Source organism: Mirounga angustirostris, unplaced genomic scaffold (genome assembly GCF_029215605.1).
Source record: "Mirounga angustirostris isolate CCGP_5_RB_7025 unplaced genomic scaffold, mMirAng1.0.hap1 SCAF_3, whole genome shotgun sequence".
Classification (NCBI taxonomy): Eukaryota; Metazoa; Chordata; class Mammalia; order Carnivora; family Phocidae; genus Mirounga; species Mirounga angustirostris.
Genome location: NW_026991711.1, coordinates 53,356,238 through 53,377,818, shown reverse-complemented (window position 1 = coordinate 53,377,818; position 21,581 = coordinate 53,356,238). Strand labels below are relative to the sequence as shown.

General features: G+C 43.5%; 1 protein-coding gene across 9 annotated transcripts in view; it reads left to right on the top strand.

Annotated features, from left to right (window-relative positions):
• Positions 1–21,581, top strand: part of ENOX1 (ecto-NOX disulfide-thiol exchanger 1) — a 550,660-nt gene that overhangs the window by 378,957 nt on the left and 150,122 nt on the right. For all 9 annotated transcript variants that reach the window (XM_064586067.1, XM_064586069.1, XM_064586066.1 and 6 more), the window contains 3 exons: positions 6,673–6,846; positions 8,050–8,256; positions 11,839–12,072. In XM_064586067.1, the coding sequence (XP_064442137.1) occupies positions 6,673–6,846; positions 8,050–8,256; positions 11,839–12,072 (615 nt within the window). The remainder of the gene's footprint in view (positions 1–6,672; positions 6,847–8,049; positions 8,257–11,838; positions 12,073–21,581) is intronic.

Below are 21,581 nucleotides of genomic sequence, written 5' to 3'. Positions count from 1 at the left end.
GGACACAAATCTCCCCACTCAAGTCAACAGTACTTAAAATAGCTGTCGACGGCTGCATTCCCCCGTTCTGCCAGCACTATATCCCCAGTCAAAGGAGACAGAGGGTTTTATTTATTGCATGAGGTCTTTGTTTACACCGTGAGCGCAGCCAGGCTCCAGGAGCTCACCTTGGGTATACATCTTGCGTTTAAATAGAAAACATACCTCACCACCTTTGGATCTCTTTAGAAAGATCACAAAAGCATTGTCAATGTTAACTTTCTTAGATTCTACTTGAAGGCATTCACTTATAAAGTACACTATAATGTTAACTTATAATCTGTGGGGTTGATTTGCTCTTAATAAATATGTAGCCATCTTCAATTTGGGTTTTTTCACAACGGGAAAACGTAAGAGCGATCCTGCCTCCAGGGAACTGGTTTTGAATATTTCTTCTAAGAGAACATTTAGAAATATCTTTTGTATTTATGATTCTAATAAATATATTTTGAGAATACCTTTTTTTTAAAGATTTATTTATTTGAGAGAGAAGCACAAGAGGGAGAGGGGGTTGAGGGAGAGGAAAAGAGTGAATCTCAAGCAGATTCCATGCTGAGTGTGGAGCCAGATGTGGGGCTTGATCCCGTGACCCTGAGATCATGATCTGAGCCGAAACTAAGCATCAGACACTTAAGTGACTGTGCCACCCAGGTGCCCCAAGAATATCTTCTCTACACACCCATAGAAGTCATCCTTTTTCAGACTCAGGTCAGCTGTCACCCCCTCCAGCATTCCTGTCATGACCCTGTCCCCCTGTATCAGTTTCCAGAACTGCCTTAACAAAGTACCGCAAACCCTGCAACAGCTTAAAACAGAAACGTTATACTCTCAGCTCTGGAGACAAGATGTCAGAAATCAAGGTGTTGACAGCGCTGTCTTCCGTCTGGGACAGAACTAGGGAAGAATCTGTTGCATGATTATCCCTTCGTTTCTGGTTTTTGTTAGCAATTCTTGGTGTTCTTGGCTTGCAGCTACGTAACTGAATCTCTGCTTCCCTTGTCACATGGCCTTCTCTCTGTGCACCTGGGTCTCTTCCCTACTTATGAGGACACCAGTCATATTAGATAGAGTCCACCCTATGAGTATGACATTGTCTTCTCTTGATTACATCTGCAAAGCCCCTGTTTCTAAATAAAGTTACATCACAGGTACCAGGAGAGTCGTGACTTCAGCCTCTCTGTTCAGAGAGACACGATTCAAACCATCAAACCTGTATCCCAGACCTGTGCCCCCCTTCTCTGTGCTTAGCACCTCCTATTTAAGTGTCTCACAAGAGTTGTCATACTGTATTGTCATTTTCTGTTCAGGAGTTTTTGCCACCAGACTGTCACTTCATTGAAGGAGGGACTCATACAATATCTTTACAGGCAAAGTACATAGCGGAACATCCAACACTTAGTAGGCACTCAGCCTAAAGAAATACTTCATCATCATCGTCATGATCCTTTATGTGTCTACAGTATTAATAAAATTTATATAAGGTTACGTAAATATTACACATAAAATACATATTTATTAACATTGCACATAAGTGCTACCATATGTTGTGTATTGACCATGTGCTGAACATTATGTTAAACACTTAAGATTTTTTTTTAAGTCCCACCTAATCCTCACAAGAGTATTACAATTTAAATATGATCATCCCATTTTGCAGATATTATAAATGAGGCTTAGGAAGATTCAGTGTCCTAAGGTTGCACAGCCAGTGTGTGGGAGACCCAGGGCCTGATCACAGGTACATTTGATTGCAGATTTGGGCTCCTAACACGTCAGTACCCTGCTTTCACACAGACTGTGCTCTCTGAGGCTCTCATTCTGTGGAGGTGGGAAGTCTGGTGTTCACGCTCACATTTACCTGAAGAAGACATGGAAGCCCAGACAAGTTAAGGGACCAGTCAGCCTTAGTGTCCCTCAGCTGTTGCCCAGATCCTTTTAGCTCGAGTTTACCTTTTTAAAAACTGCTTTCCTTTGTTGATCATGAAATGATTTTTAAGAATATTAGAGAAAAGAAGGACATGGAATGAAAAGAAAAGCATTTACTTTGTGAATTTAACTGACATTGCAGAAGAGTAGAGTTGTCGATTGCAATGAACAGAATGTGCCCACATATCACGACGTAGTTTCTCTGTCCAGTGATGATGGATCATATTCGGAGGGAGTGATTCCTCTGGAGAAAGGAGAGGAGCTTCTACATGTTTCTTAGAGCCCCTCCAGCCTGTCTGTCTGCCCCAGCCCTCGGAAGCTTGGCATCTCCCTGGACTCAAGTTCCCGTCAGGGCCTCAGGTACAAGGAAGGGGCCTTGGGGCCCTGTCTTCTAAGACTCAGCATCCAGCTGGGCTTGACCCAGGTCAGCCTGTGACCCAGGCCCCAGGACTGATAACTGGGGTATCTGCCTCCTTCCATAAACCCTAGGCTTTGGTTCTGGTGTCTGGATCCTGTCTTGCTTCTCCAGGCTGAGTCCCAGCTCAGGTAACCTCCTTGACTGTCGGTTTCTCTCAGCCTCACCCTGTTACATTGCTGCCAAACTTCTCTTCCACCTGGACTGAGTCAGAACCTGGATCAGGGTGGTTCAGGCCCAGTGAACTGCCGATAGAGTCCCCCAGTGAAGCTGGCCTCCCCGCTCTTGTGTTTTGTCTGCTGCAAGGATCTCCGCCCAGGACTAGACCTACTGCTAACCTTTGGCCTGATTACTGCCTCTTCTCTCTTATTATTCTCTAGGAACACGGTGCCCTGCCTTCTGGACCTCACTTGTTCCTGGCACTGACAGCGTACCTCTGTCCCCCAAGCTTCAGCCCAGCCCAGCATCCACACCCACGCCTAAGCTAGTTAGGCCCGGCCTTGACCGAGACAGACCTCTGTTGCCTTTCTTCCAAGTGGGGTCAAGTTTTCATTTCCAATAATTAGACTTCAGTGAGGCATTGATGGGAAAGGGCAGAAAGGGGGCCAGCCACTGTTTGAGGCAGTGGACCAATGGAGGAGGAGGGGTGGGGTGCAGCATAGCTGGCAGGGGGCCTCTGCCCAGCAGAGAGCACATCCGACCTTCGCTGGCTGCCATCCCGGTGAGAATAAAGTCAGAATGCACTAACTTGAATGGCAAGGTCCCTTCTCCTCTAATCTGACTCCCAGGGCCCCTCAGGACACTGGTCACAGTGTCTTATGCTCACCATGCTGTAGCATGGACATTGACTGGAGTCCCCCAGGCCTATCAGGCTGTCCCCGGTCCCTGGCCCGTCTCTTTCTGGGCCACGCAGTGAGCCTCAGTTTACACTTCTCAACTCTTCTGCTCAGTTTGGTGCTCATCCTTCATGTTCTCCTTAAACACAGTGATTTCCCCAAGTGGGGACCATATTACAGTTCCTGACCCCATATTGCGGCAATAGTATGTGCCCAGGAAATGCCGAATGAATGAACGAAAGAAACCGTCATGCCTCTTAACGTCCTGAACACGAAACCCTAACCTGCTCTCTGCACCCGGCTCATCTAACTGATAAAACACCTGACTACATATGAATCAGGAAGCAGGTTTTTTGTTTCTGGTTGTGTCTTGTCCAGTTGGGAAAAGACAATGAGAAAGAAATACTTGCTGAGCTTTGGCCTTGATGCCTCTGTCCTCGCGGTCTGCGACACAGGGGGAAAGCTGAACAGGGCTGCAGTCTTGGAAATAAATAACACTTCCTCTTGTTTAAGTACAATTTCTCAAAGAAAAGTTCTACTTTGTACTTAATTGGATTCTTTCTTGCTGCAATTTAAGCCTTCTTTCTCCTTTCCCTGAGTGGAATTATAACTCATTATCTCTGAAGTTCACAGGGGCAGCTTTTCTAAAAGCAAGACAAGGAACTGACTCTTCGAGCTTGCATTCTCCCCTCACCTTTGTCTTCCTGTGCATGTGTCTTTCTCAGACTCCCAAAAAGTGTGCATTTGCTTTAATGAGTTAGTACATAATAGGTTCCTGTGCTATTTGAGAAAACAATTTCCATCTGTTCATATATTGTTAAAAAGTAATGGGTTCTTATTTTTAAAATAAAAGTCTAATCCTTCCCTAGTTCCTCTTCTCAAATACTGAATCTCAGATCCTTTGAGGTCCAACATAATTTAAGTGTTAATTCCTTTCTAAGCTCTTTTCAAGCTACTTCACTCACCATGCAGATTTCATTAAACCTCAGAGTCTCTTCATATTGATGTCTTGGAAAAGGCAAAGTAACTCTTGCTCTATATTAAAATATTTTGCTCAAGAGTTGTGTGTTTTGTCCCCATTTCTAAAGATGTATTTATTTATTTGGCCTTCAGAAAGGAAACAGAAGTCTGTTACAACTAAAAGAGAATGCAAGCGCTGGGCTTCTCATCTCATTTGTGGGCAACATCTGGTTATTGTAATTCACAGGGTTCACTGTCCTGAGCAGTTTCAGCCTTAAATCACCCTGTGTTGGCAAACAACAGTGAGGGCCAGGCCAGGAAAGAAACAGACGAATCTTACGCACGGAATGAGATTAAATAAAGGCATACGCATGCCAATATTTCAATTTCTAATATATTCACCTTGAAAGCCAATCTGTTGTTTCAGTGATGATGACACTGAAAGCTATTCTGTTCTGGAGCTTCCCCCTTTTAGACTTGGCGTCTGGATCAGAAGGATACGTACTGATTTTATTTTAAGAGCAGAGTAAATTTTTAGTAGTGACATATATCAGGTGAATGATCAAGTCGGGTCATTCTACATGAGACTTTAAGGTAGTCAAAAGAGCCATGTTTACATTTGGAGCCAGAGACCGAGGCCCTGGGGTGGACACTGCCATTTGCTTTGTGATGTTGGGGATTCTACTCAACTGCTTTATGCCTCAGTTTCTTTATCTGTAAAATGAGAATAAAACCTGTGAAACTTTATGAGGATTTTAAATGAATAACCAAAGTGTGAGTCTTGTCCCTGTCACTTCCCAGCTTTTATGTCTTTTCTGTATCACTTGTTTTGAGCAATGTCAGCACAGAATCCTGGAATACTGTGCCCCAAGAGATTATTCAGCCTAACAGTCCCATGTTACAGATGAAGAAACTGAGAACCATAATTACAGAGGAAGTACCTAGAATGTCAAGGTGACTCCTTTGAATGAGAATGCATATTTGGCATTTATATTTACATGTTTTTTTTTTTTTAACAAAACCAATATTGAAAAAAAAAACCACCTCATTTTATTGAAGTCATGCTGGTACACTCTCAAGTTAGATGGATTTCCTAAGAAATGGGACAGCAGTCCTCTTGGGCTTATAGATCAGGATCACCCTGCTTATTCTGTTCAACCCAGAGGAAGAGCAGAAATATCCAGGGTATAGAGGAAAGCTATCATAAGCCTTTTCCCAGAAAGGAGAAGTTTTTGCCGGTGCTTCATATGCTCTGGAGTGTCTTCATAAACAAAGGGTATCCCTGTCACTTCATCGGCCTCTGGGCTTCTCCCACCTTTCAGCACAGGTAAGCAGAGTGAGGAGGGTGAGGCAGAGGCTGTCCGTGAGAGCCACAGATCAGAGGGGCCGGGAGGGAGGAATGGGAATGATCTAGGAGGAGGAGGGAGGAAAGATAGGAGACTAAGAAAAGAAAAGGAAGTTCATTGCAGAGGGTCACCATGGCTACTCCTGGTGGTATCTATGCCGTTCTACCTGAACATCATCCCACCAGCAGTGAGAATGTCTGCTTTCTGCAAACAGAAGCACTCTCTGGAGAGGGGTCCCTTCCCAGCTACTCTTAGACACGCAGTACAGTATTCTAACAGTCCCTGCTTGTAAATAAATCTAACTTACTTAGGAAAAGTAAATCCTGCATATCACCATTGAAATTACTTGTTTCATTACCACACTAAAAAAACAATTCATTGCTTATATTGGAAAACCCATTCTTTTGGCCCCCTTTCATTTTTTTATACAGAGCGTAAATTTTTTTTTTTTTAATGGGCATAAAGATTTCAGGAGGGTTGGTCAATTATTTGTTGATTGAATTATAGGAAGAAAGTGTGATTATCCAATGGAATGCAGAAATGTATACGGCTAATTGTGTGCCTGCATGTACTTAACCCAACCATAGTAATCATTCTTTGTTTTTTGTTTCCTGGGGGAAATAGGTTAGGTTGGACCTGAATGCATCATTATAAAGTATGCACATATAAATTGAACTTTTCCAAATCTAGGTCGCTTGGATAAGAAGGCTCTTTTGATAAAACCAGATTGACAATTAGATTCACAGGGCACTTCAATGTTAAATGATATTCTTCCCACATTCTGGGTCATAAGGCAGCGAGCGTAAACAATACACCGATGTTAAGAAACAGAATCACATTGGAACAATAGCAAAGCTTCATGGTGCATGGTTTTCCACTTTAATATGCTGTGTTCTGTTCTGCCATGTTAATGTTTTAAGTGATATAATTTCCTTTTCATGTAGTTTTAAGTTCATCTTTTATTTTCTCTTTATCTTTCTGGAATAGCTTTCTATGATGCTACATCTTATGCCGGGAGAAATTCCTAACCAAAAAAAAAAAAAAAATAGAAAGCGTAAAGTCAAATAATCTTTGCAGGAAAACAGCAAAAATAACGATGAAAATTGATTTAAGATCCTCCAGCCAAAACGTTATCTTGTGTACTTTACAGACTCAATCTGTGTCCCAGGCTTTGATCCAGGCCTCAACATGATGACTGGGATCACCCCCATTAACCCAATGATACCAGGCCTGGGGCTTGTACCACCCCCACCGCCAACAGAAGTGGCTGTCGTCAAAGAAATAATCCACTGCAAAAGTTGTACTCTTTTCCCTCAAAATCCAAGTAAGTGATACCTGTGAGAACTACCTGCTCCTCAATTTAAATTTCTTTCTTTTCTTTCTTTTTTTTTTAATGTAGCATTGCATGCACTTTCAGATGTGACTCAGAATTCTTCCACATGGATGCACAAAGTGGGGATCCATTTGACATGATGCTTTTGTCTCTAGATTAGCACAGATGTATGGGGCTGTGTCCATGTGTTCTATCCAGGAGCTGAATTGACACGGTGAAGCCAGCTTATGTGATGTGGGGATACATACCCAGCATTAAGAATCTTTTTGCATGCAACGAAGTCTAGTAGTTGCTGCAGAACATAGTGTGAAATATGTGAGCATTTCCATCCATCTTCACAAATGTGGGAGAAAAACTCTGAAATGTGCTTTGCTAGATGGAAAATTGAATTAATTTGGCAGTTAGCAATTTTGGGGGGAGCCCGCATCTCAGAGTTTCTGGCCCAAATGGCATTTGCTTGAAGGAAACATACATTTGATGAAATAAATGAGCCAGAATTTTTTTTTTTAATTTAGTTTCAGATACTAAGTTTATGGGCTTAAATAGCTAGAATTTTTTTTTTATTCATATTAATCAGTGTTGCCTTTTTGAAGTGGACTTTTCAGGAGATTGCTTTAGTAATCTACATATAAACTAGGTAAAATGTTGTGACAGTGTACATTTTATCTTTCCCTACAGCCTCCCCCAAATGTAATTGTTGGCTCATTTAAATGTGAATAATAAAAAAAAAAGTGTCGTTTTCAGGCCCCGGTGTTTCCCCAGCCGAGCAAGTACTACGCATGTTTACAGGTCCTGTTCTCTGCCTTGCTGATCCGTTATCCCGCAGCAAGACAAAGCAGATAGCAAGCCCAAGTCTTCCATCATGTTGTCATCTCATCATGCTTTGTACTTTGTGAAGTTTTTTTTCCCCCATTTTCTGGGCTTCTGTATTATTAAGGGGAAATGAAATTATGCTAACATTGGCTTTATCTCTGTTCAGGGACAAGCTTAGCCACCCTGTGTAGAAAGGACCACAGAAAGTAAAGGTTGGGAGGAGGAGGGGAGAGGAGGTAAAAACATCAATGTGAGTCGGTGTAGACATGTATCACGACTCAGGGTGAAGAAAGTTACTCCGAGTTTCACTTTCGCCAGGTGAACCAGGAAGAGGGCAAAGAAATAAAAGGCACACCCCTCTGTTTCTGTTGTGACTATTAGATCTTCCTCCTCCTTCCACAAGAGAACGACCTCCTGGGTGTAAGACCGTGTTTGTCGGAGGATTACCAGAAAATGCTACGGAGGAAATTATTCAAGAAGTCTTTGAGCAGTGCGGTGATATTACAGCCATTCGGAAAAGCAAGAAGAATTTTTGTCACATTCGATTTGCCGAGGAATTCATGGTTGACAAAGCCATTTACCTTTCCGGTACTTTGCATTACATAAGGGGTATTCGAGGCATTTTTGTTATGTTTTGTGATGTTAATAGGAGCTTATTTCCCTTTTGCCTTAACGCACAATAAAGTCCTCACAGTTTGGGGATGGAAAAGGAGGACTTCTGCCTTTTCCTTTGGCTGCCAGAAGCTGTATGTTAAGTCTGTGAGTGCACTTCACATCAGGAAGGGTTTCCCACCACCAGTCTTCAGGAATTCCATCGAGTTTCTAATTAATGTTCTCAAGTGCTTATTAGATAAAAAGCAATATTATGAATCCTGAGGACCATTATTATTATTGGATGTAATTCCCTGGGGGAATAAAATATTCTCTCGGCATAATTTCAGTTTTTCAGAGTGTTTCACTTTCTAGACCCCAGGGTACCAAATCAAGATCAGTTTCTTTGCAGAAAGTAGTCCGTAGGTCCTAGGGGAAGACCTGATATCACTGCCCAATTGCTAGTGCATTTAGAGTGGGAAAGCCTACCCCAGGATACCTGTTTCTCAGGTGCCAATTGATAGGGAGATTTTTACAGATGTTGAAATTAGAGCCAGTGCTGCCTGTGGGTGTTGGGGCAAGTGCATGGAGGCTGTCCTCGAGGCCTTTGCCAAATCTGAGAACTATAGATCTGGTATTGGTATGTGGTCTTAGAGAAATGTGCGCTTAGAATCAACTCATTGCCATTCCCTCACTCTCTCCTTCTGCATGTTTCAGTCTGTCACTTGGCACACCACCTCCCTATTCCTGAGGCAAAGCTAATGAGGGAAGGTGAGAAAAGAATAGGGAAAAAAAAAAAAAAATTCTGAATGCTACTGCCAGGCTTACTTAATTTCTGCAGGCAGCTCTTATTGCCATGGAATTCCCTTGCAAACCCCAGAAGCCTTGGGGTTATTCCAGCACTGCTGCAACTTTCCTGAGCCCAGGCAGTGCTATGGAGAATTTTAAAGCCCTTATTCCAATAAAACCTTACAAAGGGGGGAGGGGGACCTGAAAGCATTCTAAAATAGAGATGGAAGACGAAACATAGAAAAATTATTTTACAACACACAAATAGCTATGTGTTTTACTTGTCATGTATTCTTGGGCCATAGCTTCAGAGTAGTCTATTACACAGTTGGGGATTCTGTCGAGTGCGTGGCATTGGGTCTCACATGCCTCAGGCAAGATAACCTCTCTCTGGCCTCCATTTTCTCATCTGCGAAATTTGAGGTAGTAACAGTACTAACTCATAGGATTATTATGAGGAATGAATCAAAATAATGGATATTAAGTGCTTAGCAGGGCACCTGCAACAATAGGAACCATTCAGCAAATGGATGTTTTTAATACAAATATCCTGAAGATGGTAAAGAAAGACTGATGCTCATTTCTCACAGACCTGCCCCAGGGAACCTGGATTGTAACCACGGCTCAACCATAAAACTATTTCTTTACTCCACCTGATTAAATGAGAGGGTTAGAGTAGATCAAAACTGCTTTTCAGCTCCAACATAACACAAAGTTTAGATACAATCAGAAACCCTGTGAGACATTGCCAAAGATGAACAGGCCCAAATTTAGGCATGGGAAAGGTATTCCTGTATTTATTCCTTGATGCTAGGCTCTTTCCAACCAGGATCCTGGTCCTGCTTCTGAGCCAGGTGCCTGATGGCTCCTTGGTCTTCCCCTTTGCAGCAGGAGGAGCCCACAGCAAAGGCCTCACCTCCAGCCTCCCTGCCTGGAGGCACAGCAATCAGCCACCCTGGGGAGGTTGTACATCAATCCAGGGAAGATCTGAAAGGCTGATTAACTGGAGGGGCAGGAGGGAAGGAAGGCTGCCCGTCCTGTGTGTTAGCTCCTACAAGCCCATACCCAGCTGGAAGGCCTAATTTTAGGACTGTGTTCACAGTTGAAGGCCAAGCTAATTTTAGACTCAGCCTCATCAGGATCTCTTTTAAGGCCTTAATGATGATGTTTTGGTGAAAGAGAGGGTACTTTTTGGAACCAGAAATATCTGAAAAGTGATGCTCTGGACTCGAGCAGAAGAAAGACGCTTGGCCAGTTAGGGCCGCTGGGCAGCCTTAGGCGGCATTTCCTGCTCAGCTGTTAGTGTATGTCACTGTGGCCTGCTGACTTGTTAAGTTTCTATGGCCCAGAACCAAGATACGCTCTGCTTTAGCATGAATTCTGCTCATATGTGATCGATGTTTGCGTTTTTGATAGGTATTGTTGTATCTTCCTATTTTTAGAGAACATCATTTAAACCTAGGAGTGAGAAGGGCATAACAGGAATCAGATGTGAGATCTGTCTTGTATTTGTAACTTCTCAAAGGTGTGAAGTGCCCTACAGGGAAGAAGTCAGCCTCTGCAGGGATTTTCAGCAGAGTTTCAACACAAATGCCGAGATAATCCATTGAAATCTAGCACGGAGATCTTGAACATCAGTGTAGTGCAGCCTTGCACTTCACAGTGGTATCTCATTTGCAAAGCCCCTACACGGCAAAAGTGCTCATTTTGCTCTCTCCTCTGGCAGCCCCGACAGCTGTGATCCTGCTGGGACCTAAATTTATGTTTTTAAAATCTGAGTACCCCAAACTGAAGAGCAGCCTCAAAGCCAAGTCTTCTTCATTTTGAAGCGAGGCTGGCTGTCTGGTTTCAGTTCTGTTTGTGTTGATTTCTCAGATCAGGTTTCTGCACATCATCTTTGTAAGTTGGGTAGCTCGCAGTAAATCCCCCAAAGGTTTCCAGGCCCTTTTTTTTTTTTTTTTTTTTTTGGTCCAGTTCTGTGCTCTTGCACAAGCTCCCCTGGCCTTCAAAGATTGCGTGGACAATTTGTGCAGTGCTGCATGCCAGATGAGGTGCTGCAGGGCTGTAAGAAGGCAGCGGTGAGGCCTCTTGATTGAAGGTAAAATAGTCTCCTGTGTGCCCCAGAGGATAAGTGGAAATAAAACAGCCTTGCAAAATTGCCTTGGTAATTGTGGCTTTTGCAGCTGCCGAGAGAGAATGGAGCAGCATTTTCTAGGGGAATGAAGCAATAACCTGTGAGTGAGGTGTTGTGGAATTTACTTTGTAGGTCTTTTTAAATACCATAGATATTCTTTATTTACCCCTACTCCGCCTTTTTCAAAAAAGAATTTAAGAACACTTTACGCAATAGAGTTACTGTAAATTGAAAATATAACACCACGGCCATAGAAGGGCAGAGAGGGGAAAAATGCTACATGCCAAATTTGTTTCCGAGCTTCCTGGAAGCCAGAGGGAAGAAGGAGTTACGGTAAGTGCCCTGGTTCTTGAGGTCCTCCTCTTAGTAACATTGGCTTGAAAGATGGGTAGGTGACCCTCCAAGACACCTCCCAGAAGCGTGTTTATCCCCAAATCCGTAATAAGCTGAACTTGGCAGTACTTCCTTATCACTGGGGAGAAGGGTAATTGCTTCCCACCTCCTATGGGAAGAATGCAGTGCCCTTTGGGCAAAAAAAAAGAAATAGGCGAAAGCCCCCTTGCCCCACCCCCAGGGTGCCTTGAGGGCCCGGCCAAAACGGTGCGGTCATCTTGGCGGTGACATTGTGATGCCACCGGCCTTTCTGTTGCTTTCAGGTTACCGGATGCGATTAGGGTCCAGCACGGACAAAAAGGACTCGGGCCGCCTGCACGTGGACTTCGCCCAGGCCAGGGACGACTTCTACGAGTGGGAATGCAAGCAGCGGATGCGCGCGCGCGAGGAGCGGCACCGGCGCAAGCTGGAGGAGGACCGGCTGCGGCCGCCCTCGCCGCCGGCCATCATGCACTACTCGGAGCACGAGGCCGCGCTGCTGGCCGACAAGCTGAAAGGTAGGGGGCCGCCCGCGCGTCTCCGCCCGGGCGGGAGGCACGGCCCACTCCCAGAGAAACCCCACCATCCCCCCCCCCCCACCCAACACACACACACGCAACGCCCCAGACGTCTCGGGCCCTCCGCGTGCCGAGGGCTTGCGGGCGAGGTCACCCGGAAGCAGGAGCCGCTTGGAAGCGCTTCCTCCTGCTGTCGGGACAGAGCCCCGCCCCTTCCGCCGCTGTGCTCCGAGCACGCGCGTGTACGGCCCCTCAACACGGTTCGCGGAGAGAGGGGCGGGCGAGTCATGCGCAGTAGCCCCGGAGCGGGCTCTTGTCTTCGCGCCTGTGTTGACCGAGCGAGGCTGGTGTCTCCTGTGGGCAGGCGGGTCCTGGTGTGCCTCCAGCTCCTGGAGTTTCCACCTCCCTGGACTCTTCACAGAGCCTCCCTTCACGCACGTGGGAAACGGTGCTGGGGTCTGTGGAGGGTAGAAGCGAAATGCAGAAAGGGATCATCCCTGCCTTCAGAGATGGCGTTGAAGGGACACTGCTGACACCTACAGAATAAGTAGGAATAAAAAGGAGTACATTTCATTTCTTTAAAGTTCGCTGTGCTCCTTTCACATGTTTGATGCTATGGGGGATAAAGCCATATGCAGGCTTTAGTACCTGCCCCAGTGAACTGCAGATGATTGGGGAGGGGCCAGATGCTACCTCGGGGTCACGTGTATGTGTGAATTCTCTTCCATTATTGAGCAGAGTCACGGAATCTGAGCAGCACCTGCATTTAGGGGCAAATGATGGTCAGACCTTCCTCGCGCCATTGGGGGCATCAGGTTAGAGTGGCTGGCCACACCCAGGTGTCTCAGGTAGTACAAAGCCAATGGCATGACTGTCAAGCAAAGTAGGAGCAACGTGCTTTGGGAGCACGGGGGCAAGTGTTGATGAAGGTATGGAGAAAATCTTCACAGAGGAGAACTGTGCAGGATAAACAAGGTTTTTCCTTCCCAGGAGAAGAAGGGCCTTAAAGACATTAAGGTCAGAGGCCGGAGCCCTAGGGAAAAAGACACAAGGAAGCAGAGAGGAAGGTGGCACAGGAGGGGAAGGGTAATGGGCCTGTTCCAGCGCACATGAGACCGGCATGGAAGTTTATAGAGCAAGGTGGAGCTGGAAGAGCATTTTGGGGCCAGATGGTCGGGCCCTGAAGGCTGCCCCTGGATTTGGGTTTTACTCCATAAGCAGTGGAGAAGCCATTAAAGATCTATGATGAGAAGAGAGATGTGATTGATCCTTGGAGTATTTTAGAGCATAGCTAGTATATTGCTGGCAGCGTGTAAACTGATTGGATGTTTTCACTAAATGAAATGTGTGAAAGCTGCTCAAAACCTATTTTAGGAGGATAGGAGGTTGACATTCTGTTTCTTTAAAAGAGAATTCTTTTTAAAAAGGACTTGTGCTTCTAGCCCTTGTGCCCTTTTCAGGCCTTGGCAGCCCCTAATCAGCTGCCGCCGTTGTGGCTGAAAGCTCCCCACTGTAACTACCGAGGGCTTTTTTGCCAACGGCCTGTGTTCCACTGCTCTGGGAGGGCCTGTCTTACAGACATAAGTACATAGGCCATGGGTGTCCCTTTAACAAAAAGCACACGAAAGGCAAACACAGGCATGATCTCCCTTTTCCATTCAGGCTACAAATCATAAGTAGTGGCCAGAGTGAGAAAGAGCAACATCCTCAACCAGGAATGTTGATTTAGCAACAAGTTGTTTTTTCTTTAATATCCCGCACATTGTGCATTATCGGCTTCCATGCTCCACTTAGACGTGACAAAAACTGGCGCCTTGGTTCTGTGACTTCTTGGAGGGATTTCACAAAAAGTTTGGCGTCCTCCTATTCTTTTAAGGAAACAGCACACAAATGTCTGTGCACTTAAGAGGAACATGGCGTTGCCTTTGCTGTGGGGGGGTCACAGATTGGGATATCAATTGGGTGAAGTAATTTGCAAGTTTTGCCATTTCAAAAATATATATTTATATAGATGAGTATAATTTGCAGAATTTAGGAGCTGCACCTTCGCCAAGTACTGTGTGATCCGTTGAGAGAACAGATTGGAAAATTTAATAGATGGCAGTTACAGTAGAATGAACTAGCTAGGGTTACAGTGCAGGCAACCAGTCAGGTAATACCAAGCTTGACAATTTCAACCCAAGCACAGAGTTTGGAATATAAACAGCATTTAATTGCTTAGGAAATTGGCTGCCTCAGAGAGGAAATCTACTCCATGCTCCTTATAACGCTGTAAAGCCAGACTGGAGGGGCCAAGGAAACTGCTTCCCTGAAGATGACTTCATTGATGTGGGGATAAAAAAAACAAAAAATGCAGTCAAAACCCAAAGTAAAGAAGCCTGAGTAAAAAAGACGATGGAAATACGATCTGAAAATACCTAATTGAATTTGATTTTTTTTCCTCCCCTGAGAAATCATGCTATCTTAGGTTTATTACAAACATTTTCCCCCATTTTACATTGTACTTGTTTATTCTTGCAGTTTGCTTTTTGAAAATCAGCTCTATCTAGCAAAATCTGCACAAGCCAACTCTTTATTATGATCCACGAGGCCCTCTACATGCTGCCCAGTGTTAAAACTCTGCACATAGTAAATACTTAATTCCTTTCTCCCTTCCTTAGCGATTTGGAGCTTTGAGCATGTTGCATTTCTGGCCTCTGGTGCCACCAGACGTGGTGGGAGGTGTGGGGGGGGGGGGTGATGTGCCAGCATTGTGCAAATATTTGTGGAGCTCTTCACCATATACCTGGAACTGTGCTAAGAAGCACTGCGGGGGGGGGGGGGGGGGGCAATAGCACATGTGCCCCTACCTCACAGAGTTTAGGCTTCTGGCGCAGTACAGGTGATTACTAAGCACCATGTACTTCCCGTGGTGGTGTGTGAAAAGTGCAGCGAGCTATCCCAGGGGGGACCCGGATCCCAGCTGGACCAGCGGCAGGGTGAGGGGGCGGATCTCCTGAGATCAGCTAACCCCAGATCCAGTGGCCACTGGGCCTTCTTGAAGACGCAGGAGACGTCAAGTTGTAATTATGCAGTGTCTTAAGGCGGTGTTGGTTACGTTAATACAAATTCTAAAAAAGAAAATTAGCGGGCACCCTGCTGATTAAATAGACATTGTTTTGAGACAATTCCACTTAATGAAGACTGACTGGGAAGTAACTGCTCACAGACCCAAAGTTTATAGCATGGCTTTGAGAAAGTGAGAAGGAGCTCAATAACACCATAATTACACTTTATTGGAAACAGTAGCACCAGGCAGATGAGCTAATGAATTTCAGCGTGTCTGACACAGACCATCCACCCCTGGAGGAGCCCTGTGTTTGGACTGGAAGGAAGAGATTGATTAGACGGTGAGAAAGATTATATCCTAATTCACTGGAGATTTCTCCTGGCAAGAGCATTTAAAAGTTTTTGTGTACTTTTTCCCCCTTTGGAAAAGCTTCACATAATCTTTCATTATGTGATGAAATGAAGAGTTTTTCTCTGCATCAGGTGAAGTTTTGTCAAAGCTTTGAAGCAGTGCCCTTGGGATCCCCCTGGCATGTCCTCATGAATTCAGTTCTCCTGGGATCAGCATTCCTAATTTCCAGAGGGCTAGACTCGGATTTGCATACAGAATGGCCCCATGTCAGCCTGCCAGACGATGGAGGGGGGGTGCCAGTGGTGCCAGTGGCGTTTTGCTGAGACGGTTGTCAATATTTATGGTTCCGAGAAAGTAAAAATCAATAGCACTGTAAGCCAAGTGGAAGTTCCATTAGCTAAAAGCCAGGCTTCCTTCTCAGGGCAAGGGAAATGAGACGCACGGGAGCCTGTTTGAGAATCACTTCCTTAGGCGTTATTGACCTTCACAGAGGCAAGATATGCCATTTCATCTAGAAACACTTTGCTTGACCCAAAAGCAAGAATAACCAGTGCATTTTCATATTGCCACCCACCCCCTTAATTTTTTTTTTTTTTTTTCATTTTTGCAGGTACTACAGAGTTGGGGGAGTGTGTGTGTGTGTGTGTGTGTGTGTGTGTTGGAGGGAGAGGGGTGCATTAACCATTTGTATCACCTTTCCTGCTACCTGTGATTTGGAGGATAGATAAGGTTACACCCCTTTTAATGGTTTATTGAGGAGCCAAAAAATGGAGACTTGTTTAGGGATGTCCAATGTTGAGGGACACATAGTGGAATTCTAGGGATGTTGTAGGAATAATGCTTGGCCATCCTGGAATCCCATTCTGCTTGGGTCAGTATGTGACTCTACCCTGTAAGCTTTTCCCAGCTATCATAGAAACCAGAAATCAGTGATAGCCAGATCGACACACCATCCACACGATTCATCTTGTGTGTACGTGTGTGTGTATCCCCATTTTTTGGGGGAAAAATGTGTTGTAGAACATCTTCTTTTTATCTCATTCTCAAGGCATTTTATTCAAGTATTAATCTCCTCTCCTGTTATTCCTTTATAGACCCAGCCATAAATAAGGGTATTACAGCCCACCTAAGTTTTCATATTGAGTGTTCATGGCCTGGCTCCCATCCACCTATTGTTCTGAAAATCAAGGCCAGATCTCCCTCCATACACAAAGGGGGAGAAAAAACTGCTTACCAGTTTGAGTCCTTTTCCCCTTTATTATCTATTAATCAGTTTGATTGAAGTTCATCACGTGTCCATCTGCTGAGTCCCTGGGCTCTGCGTCATAGCCCTGGGGTTTCAGACATGACTGCAGCCCGGGCCTGGCCTTTGAGGAACTTGCAGTTCAGGGGTGGCTAAAGGATATTCTGGCAGTAGAACCATGACTTACAAATATAACATGAACATGTGCCAGCGATTTTATTTAACTCATTTAACGAGAGAATCGGTAAGACGTTAAAAACTGGTTCAAAAGAGAATTTGCTCTATAACAATTTATATTTTCTACTGGACAAAAATTCATCTACGTTGTTATGGAGAATTATTTGCATTGTTATCAGTTCTCCACAATTTATGTTCTGTCCCTAAAGAGTTGTAAGATAGCCTGATCAAAAACAATTAAAGATTCACTCCCCTGTAGAATCAGATAATTCTGGGGGCTGGAGGCCAATGGAGAGGGTCCTCTAGGCCATGGCCAGCATTTCACTGAAAGGATCTGCAGTAGTCTCTATGCCCATTTCCAAGTCATGGACATTTTTTTTTTTCTGGATGGGGATGCCAGGTGTTAAAGCAGCTATTCCTTAAATGGGGTGGGGGAGGTCAGGGACAGGGATTTGCAAAGCTCATAAGGATCACATCAAATTCTTTCAATATTCTCCACTATCTCAGCTGCTACTTTCCATTTAAGGGTTTTGTTATCTTTTAACTTAGATGAGCTCCCAGCCAATTTCCCTGGTTTTCATTGACCGATTTCTTCCAGTGCTTCCAAAACTTTAATGTGCATATGAATCACTTGGAGTAGGATGCAGATTTTGAGTCAGGAAGTCTGAGTAAGGGTGAATCTGCATTTTCAAGGAGCTCCCAAATGAGGCTCAAGCTTTAAGTCTTTGAATAGCAAAGATTTATCCCATGTGCAATTTTTTAAATGTCTATTATGTGCCAGGTGCTCAAGAAACATGAAAGAGAGGGAGGGAGGTTGATAAAGTCTGAAGTAAACAGAAATGAAATGAGATGGGTATGTCTTTAGGTAGTGACACTGAGGGATGATCGTCATTATAATATTATTTATTCCTCACAAAACTAAATTTGGTCATTATTTTCCCAGAATTAAAAATGCCTTCAAAAAGATTTTTTGAGTCTTTTGACAAGCTGGTTAGTTAGTGCCTTACTGCAGAAAGTTCTGCTTCTCTGTGATTATCTGACATCATTCTTAACTTTCGTTGCCAGTGGTAATGACCTCAGAGGCCTGAAAGGTAAAGAACCAGCTAGCTTAACTGCCAGGAGAACATTTATCTCTGAGAGACACTGTGAAAATACTCTTTAACACAAAATTGAAGTGTTTATTCCCATCTGATGTTTCCCAACTTCTGACCACTGAATTTGTGGCTCTCGAGCACTAATCACTGCAAGCCTGTTAGAAATCGTGTAATCAAATATAAACTGCGAAGAGAAAAACTCGAAGGGACCAGAAGATTGAAATCTGTTTTGGAAGTTTTATTCTCATGTTAGCCCTTCAAAACTGGAGACCCATCCATAAATGAGCAATTACTATATAGAGTGACTAATGTCTTAGTAGCAGGTTATATAGGGAGCTGTGGAAACATAGCAAATGGACACCTAATTCATGTTAGGGTTACAGAAAAGCTGACTTCATGGAAGACACTGAAGCTGAATCTTGAGGGAAACAGAACAGGTGGACCAGAAACATGAATGCTCCTTCCTAGGATGACTGCACAGACAGGCAAAGGCATGGCCATGGTGTTTAACAAAGGAGAGCGCTATAAGGGAATGGGGGAGGGATGGATTGAAGAGCAAAATGCAAATCAAGAAAAGCCACAGAGTAAACATGTGCAGTAACCTGTGTGTGACATCGCGAAGACCCTGATTAGAAAACACTACACAATTTTTAATGAGCAAATGGTTCATAGTCACTCCTTAATGCACCGATCTTCCCAATTCTTACTGTGGAAAAAGCACATCTGCACATTCTAGTTTCTAAACTGCACCCATGTTCAGAGTTATGCCTAAGCATGTTCACAGAAAGTATTTGGAATTTTTATAACTGCATCTTTGATGTGATTTTTATGAGCAGTGTTAATTTCTTTTCACGTGAATAGCTTTAATAATGCTGCAATCTAAATCCTGTTTAAATTAGTTTTATATTGTTTTCTGTTTTCTCAATGATCTTCCCACTGAATACAAAATTGAATTTACAGTTGGATATTGAAAATGACCACTCCCAATCGCTCCTATAGCCATTCAGAGTGAGTTGCTGGGTTAGTCTTACTTAATATAAAGTCACTTCTTACATAGCAAAAGATATTGACCAAACTTACCAGTGAGCCTTAACTAATGTCTTCACATTTAAGTTGCATGTCAGTACATCAATTATACATTGGCCTGACAGTTTTAGAAAGTTCAGAAATGAGGATGAAATTGGGAGTTTTCAAAAGTATATACTTATTTTAAGCTAATGGAATTCTGCCTACAATCACTTGTGTTACCTATTTTTTAACCCTTGTTAAAATGTGAGCAAGTCTCATCCTGGCTCACTTGATAAATTGTATATTTCCAATTGCTTAATCTTAAAACTGCTGTTTTCTTTTTCTGAAAACTATCAAATAACTATGATCTGCTGGTGAACTTATGCTCTCCATCTAGGAGTGAAGAACAAGAAAATTTCGTTTTCAGATCATTTGAGCAAACATACATTTAAAAATTGAAGTGTGTTCTCCCTCACAGTAAGTTAGTGTATTTATGAGCTCAGTGACCACAAGCAAGAGAAGGAAAAACAATCAGTAATAGGAGGGAAAGATAGAACAACATTGTTCTCTCTGCTAGTAAGCTCAACAACAAAATCGTGAAGGGTTTTCTTTGCTCTGTGTTATGCAGAGATGAAAGTCCCAGCAAAGGGTAAAAATGGTACATGGAGTCAGTGTTTTCTTTTTGTTGTTATTTTTTAAGAGGGGGGGAAGCTTTCTTATAAGTGTTAGGTTTATTCGTGCTGTCTTTTGGGAGGTCCATTCTTCTAACATATATTGGCAGGGAGAGAGGTAGAGAGTGCGTGTGGGAGGCAAAATTTATTCTGACTATAACGGTCACAGTGGGCCTCTCACAAACATAATGCTAAATTATGGGCCTCTCCATGGGCTGAACGTAATGTTAAGTTGTATGATGGATTTTATCTTACACAAGCCGCTCCGGTCCATGAAATGAGATAAGAAACCACTGCAGCTGGAGTTCACAGAGGGTTGAGCTCAGACTGAAATTCCAGAGTTAACAAAATTGGATGAGCCAGCTGTGAGACTGCACGCGTGTGTTCTGAGCCTGTGCTTTGAGATTTTCGAGGAAAGGCATCTTTGCGGGGTGCCCCATGGGCGTTTCCAGGGCCTCTTAACTCCTCTGGTGAAGGTGTGAGGGTGGAGGGGGCAGGTTTGCACTGGAAAAAGGCTCTGATCCCCAATCTCCAACTGCCCCTGCCGCAGTGGGGGAGGGCCTGGCTGGGTACTGATCAGTAGCTTGCATTTGATAGATGCTTCCACCCTGGAGAAAGCAGAGCACATCCCTTTGTGGGTCAGGCTGATCCTGCCTTCATTCAGCGCACACACCTCTGGGCAAGCAACAGCCACAGCAAAGAAGTTGTGTCCCGTCTGGGAGGGGGCCTCTGGCAGAAAAAGTACTATAGATATTTCTATCCTGCGCTATGAAGTTCACAAAGAGCCCCAAGAATGAAGGTTTTGTATGATGTGTAACATACCAACAACAGCGGTTAATTAAAAAACATCTGGTGAGTGAGATAAAACTCCTTTACCGAATATGAATCACGCTCTGTCCAGTCATCTGGGTGAGTGTGTGTGTGTGTGTGTGTGTAAATAATATATAATATACAAAAATATATAATAATATAGAAAATATACGCACACACACACATACACATACACTGCATAAGGATGTTTCTGATGTTCCTCCAGTGGAGGGAACATAGCAGGCACTCAGTATTTATCAAATAAATGAGTAAGAATCTGAATCTTCCAGTTTAATTTTGCTACTGATTTTTAGAATTCAGAGCCTACATAGTTTTCTTGAAAAATATAGGATATTTTTCTTAAGTCACATTTTTCAAGGGTAGAAAAATACAAGTGGAAGACGTCTCCCCTCAAGTTTGCCTGGGAAGTATGCAGTGAGCCTTCAGCAGTAGGATCGATTAATGTTGTGATAATTGACATACAACTTCCAGTTCAATTAACTTAATTACCTTCAAACTTGCTTTTTTCCCCCCTACTTTTAAGCCATGCAACACAGGTCTGTTCTAGTAACCATTCCCAAACAGGCAAGTTTATTTATTTTCTTTCAAATAAACTCTATCATTTATTTACAGGTGGAACCTCATTCCCCACTCCATCCCCCCAACCCCCATACATACCTCAAACCAAGTTCAAATTGGTTCCAATAGGCTTCTAGATGGCTTCCAGAGAAAACACTGACCACCCAGATAACAAATTCTCTTTTGTTGAAAACAAGGGAATATTCTATTTTCAACCTAATTAAATATGTTGTATTAAACCTAAGATGAAATTAGTTTTGAACTGTAGTAGAAAAAGAATTGACTAATTTCTACTACCACCTTGGGAACAATATCTTCCATTACATCCAGTTTTAAAATAGTTTAATATGTCATCCATATTTTGACACTAACTCAGCTGATTCTGTCAGAAAACTAGTATCATTGTATAATATACCTGATGAAAGAATAAAGAAGTGGCGACCAGATAGGTTAATAACAGTTTTTCAAGCCAGTCTTAAGAAAGAGAAATCAGGGTTTGGCATACCATGTTACCAAGAATGCCCAGA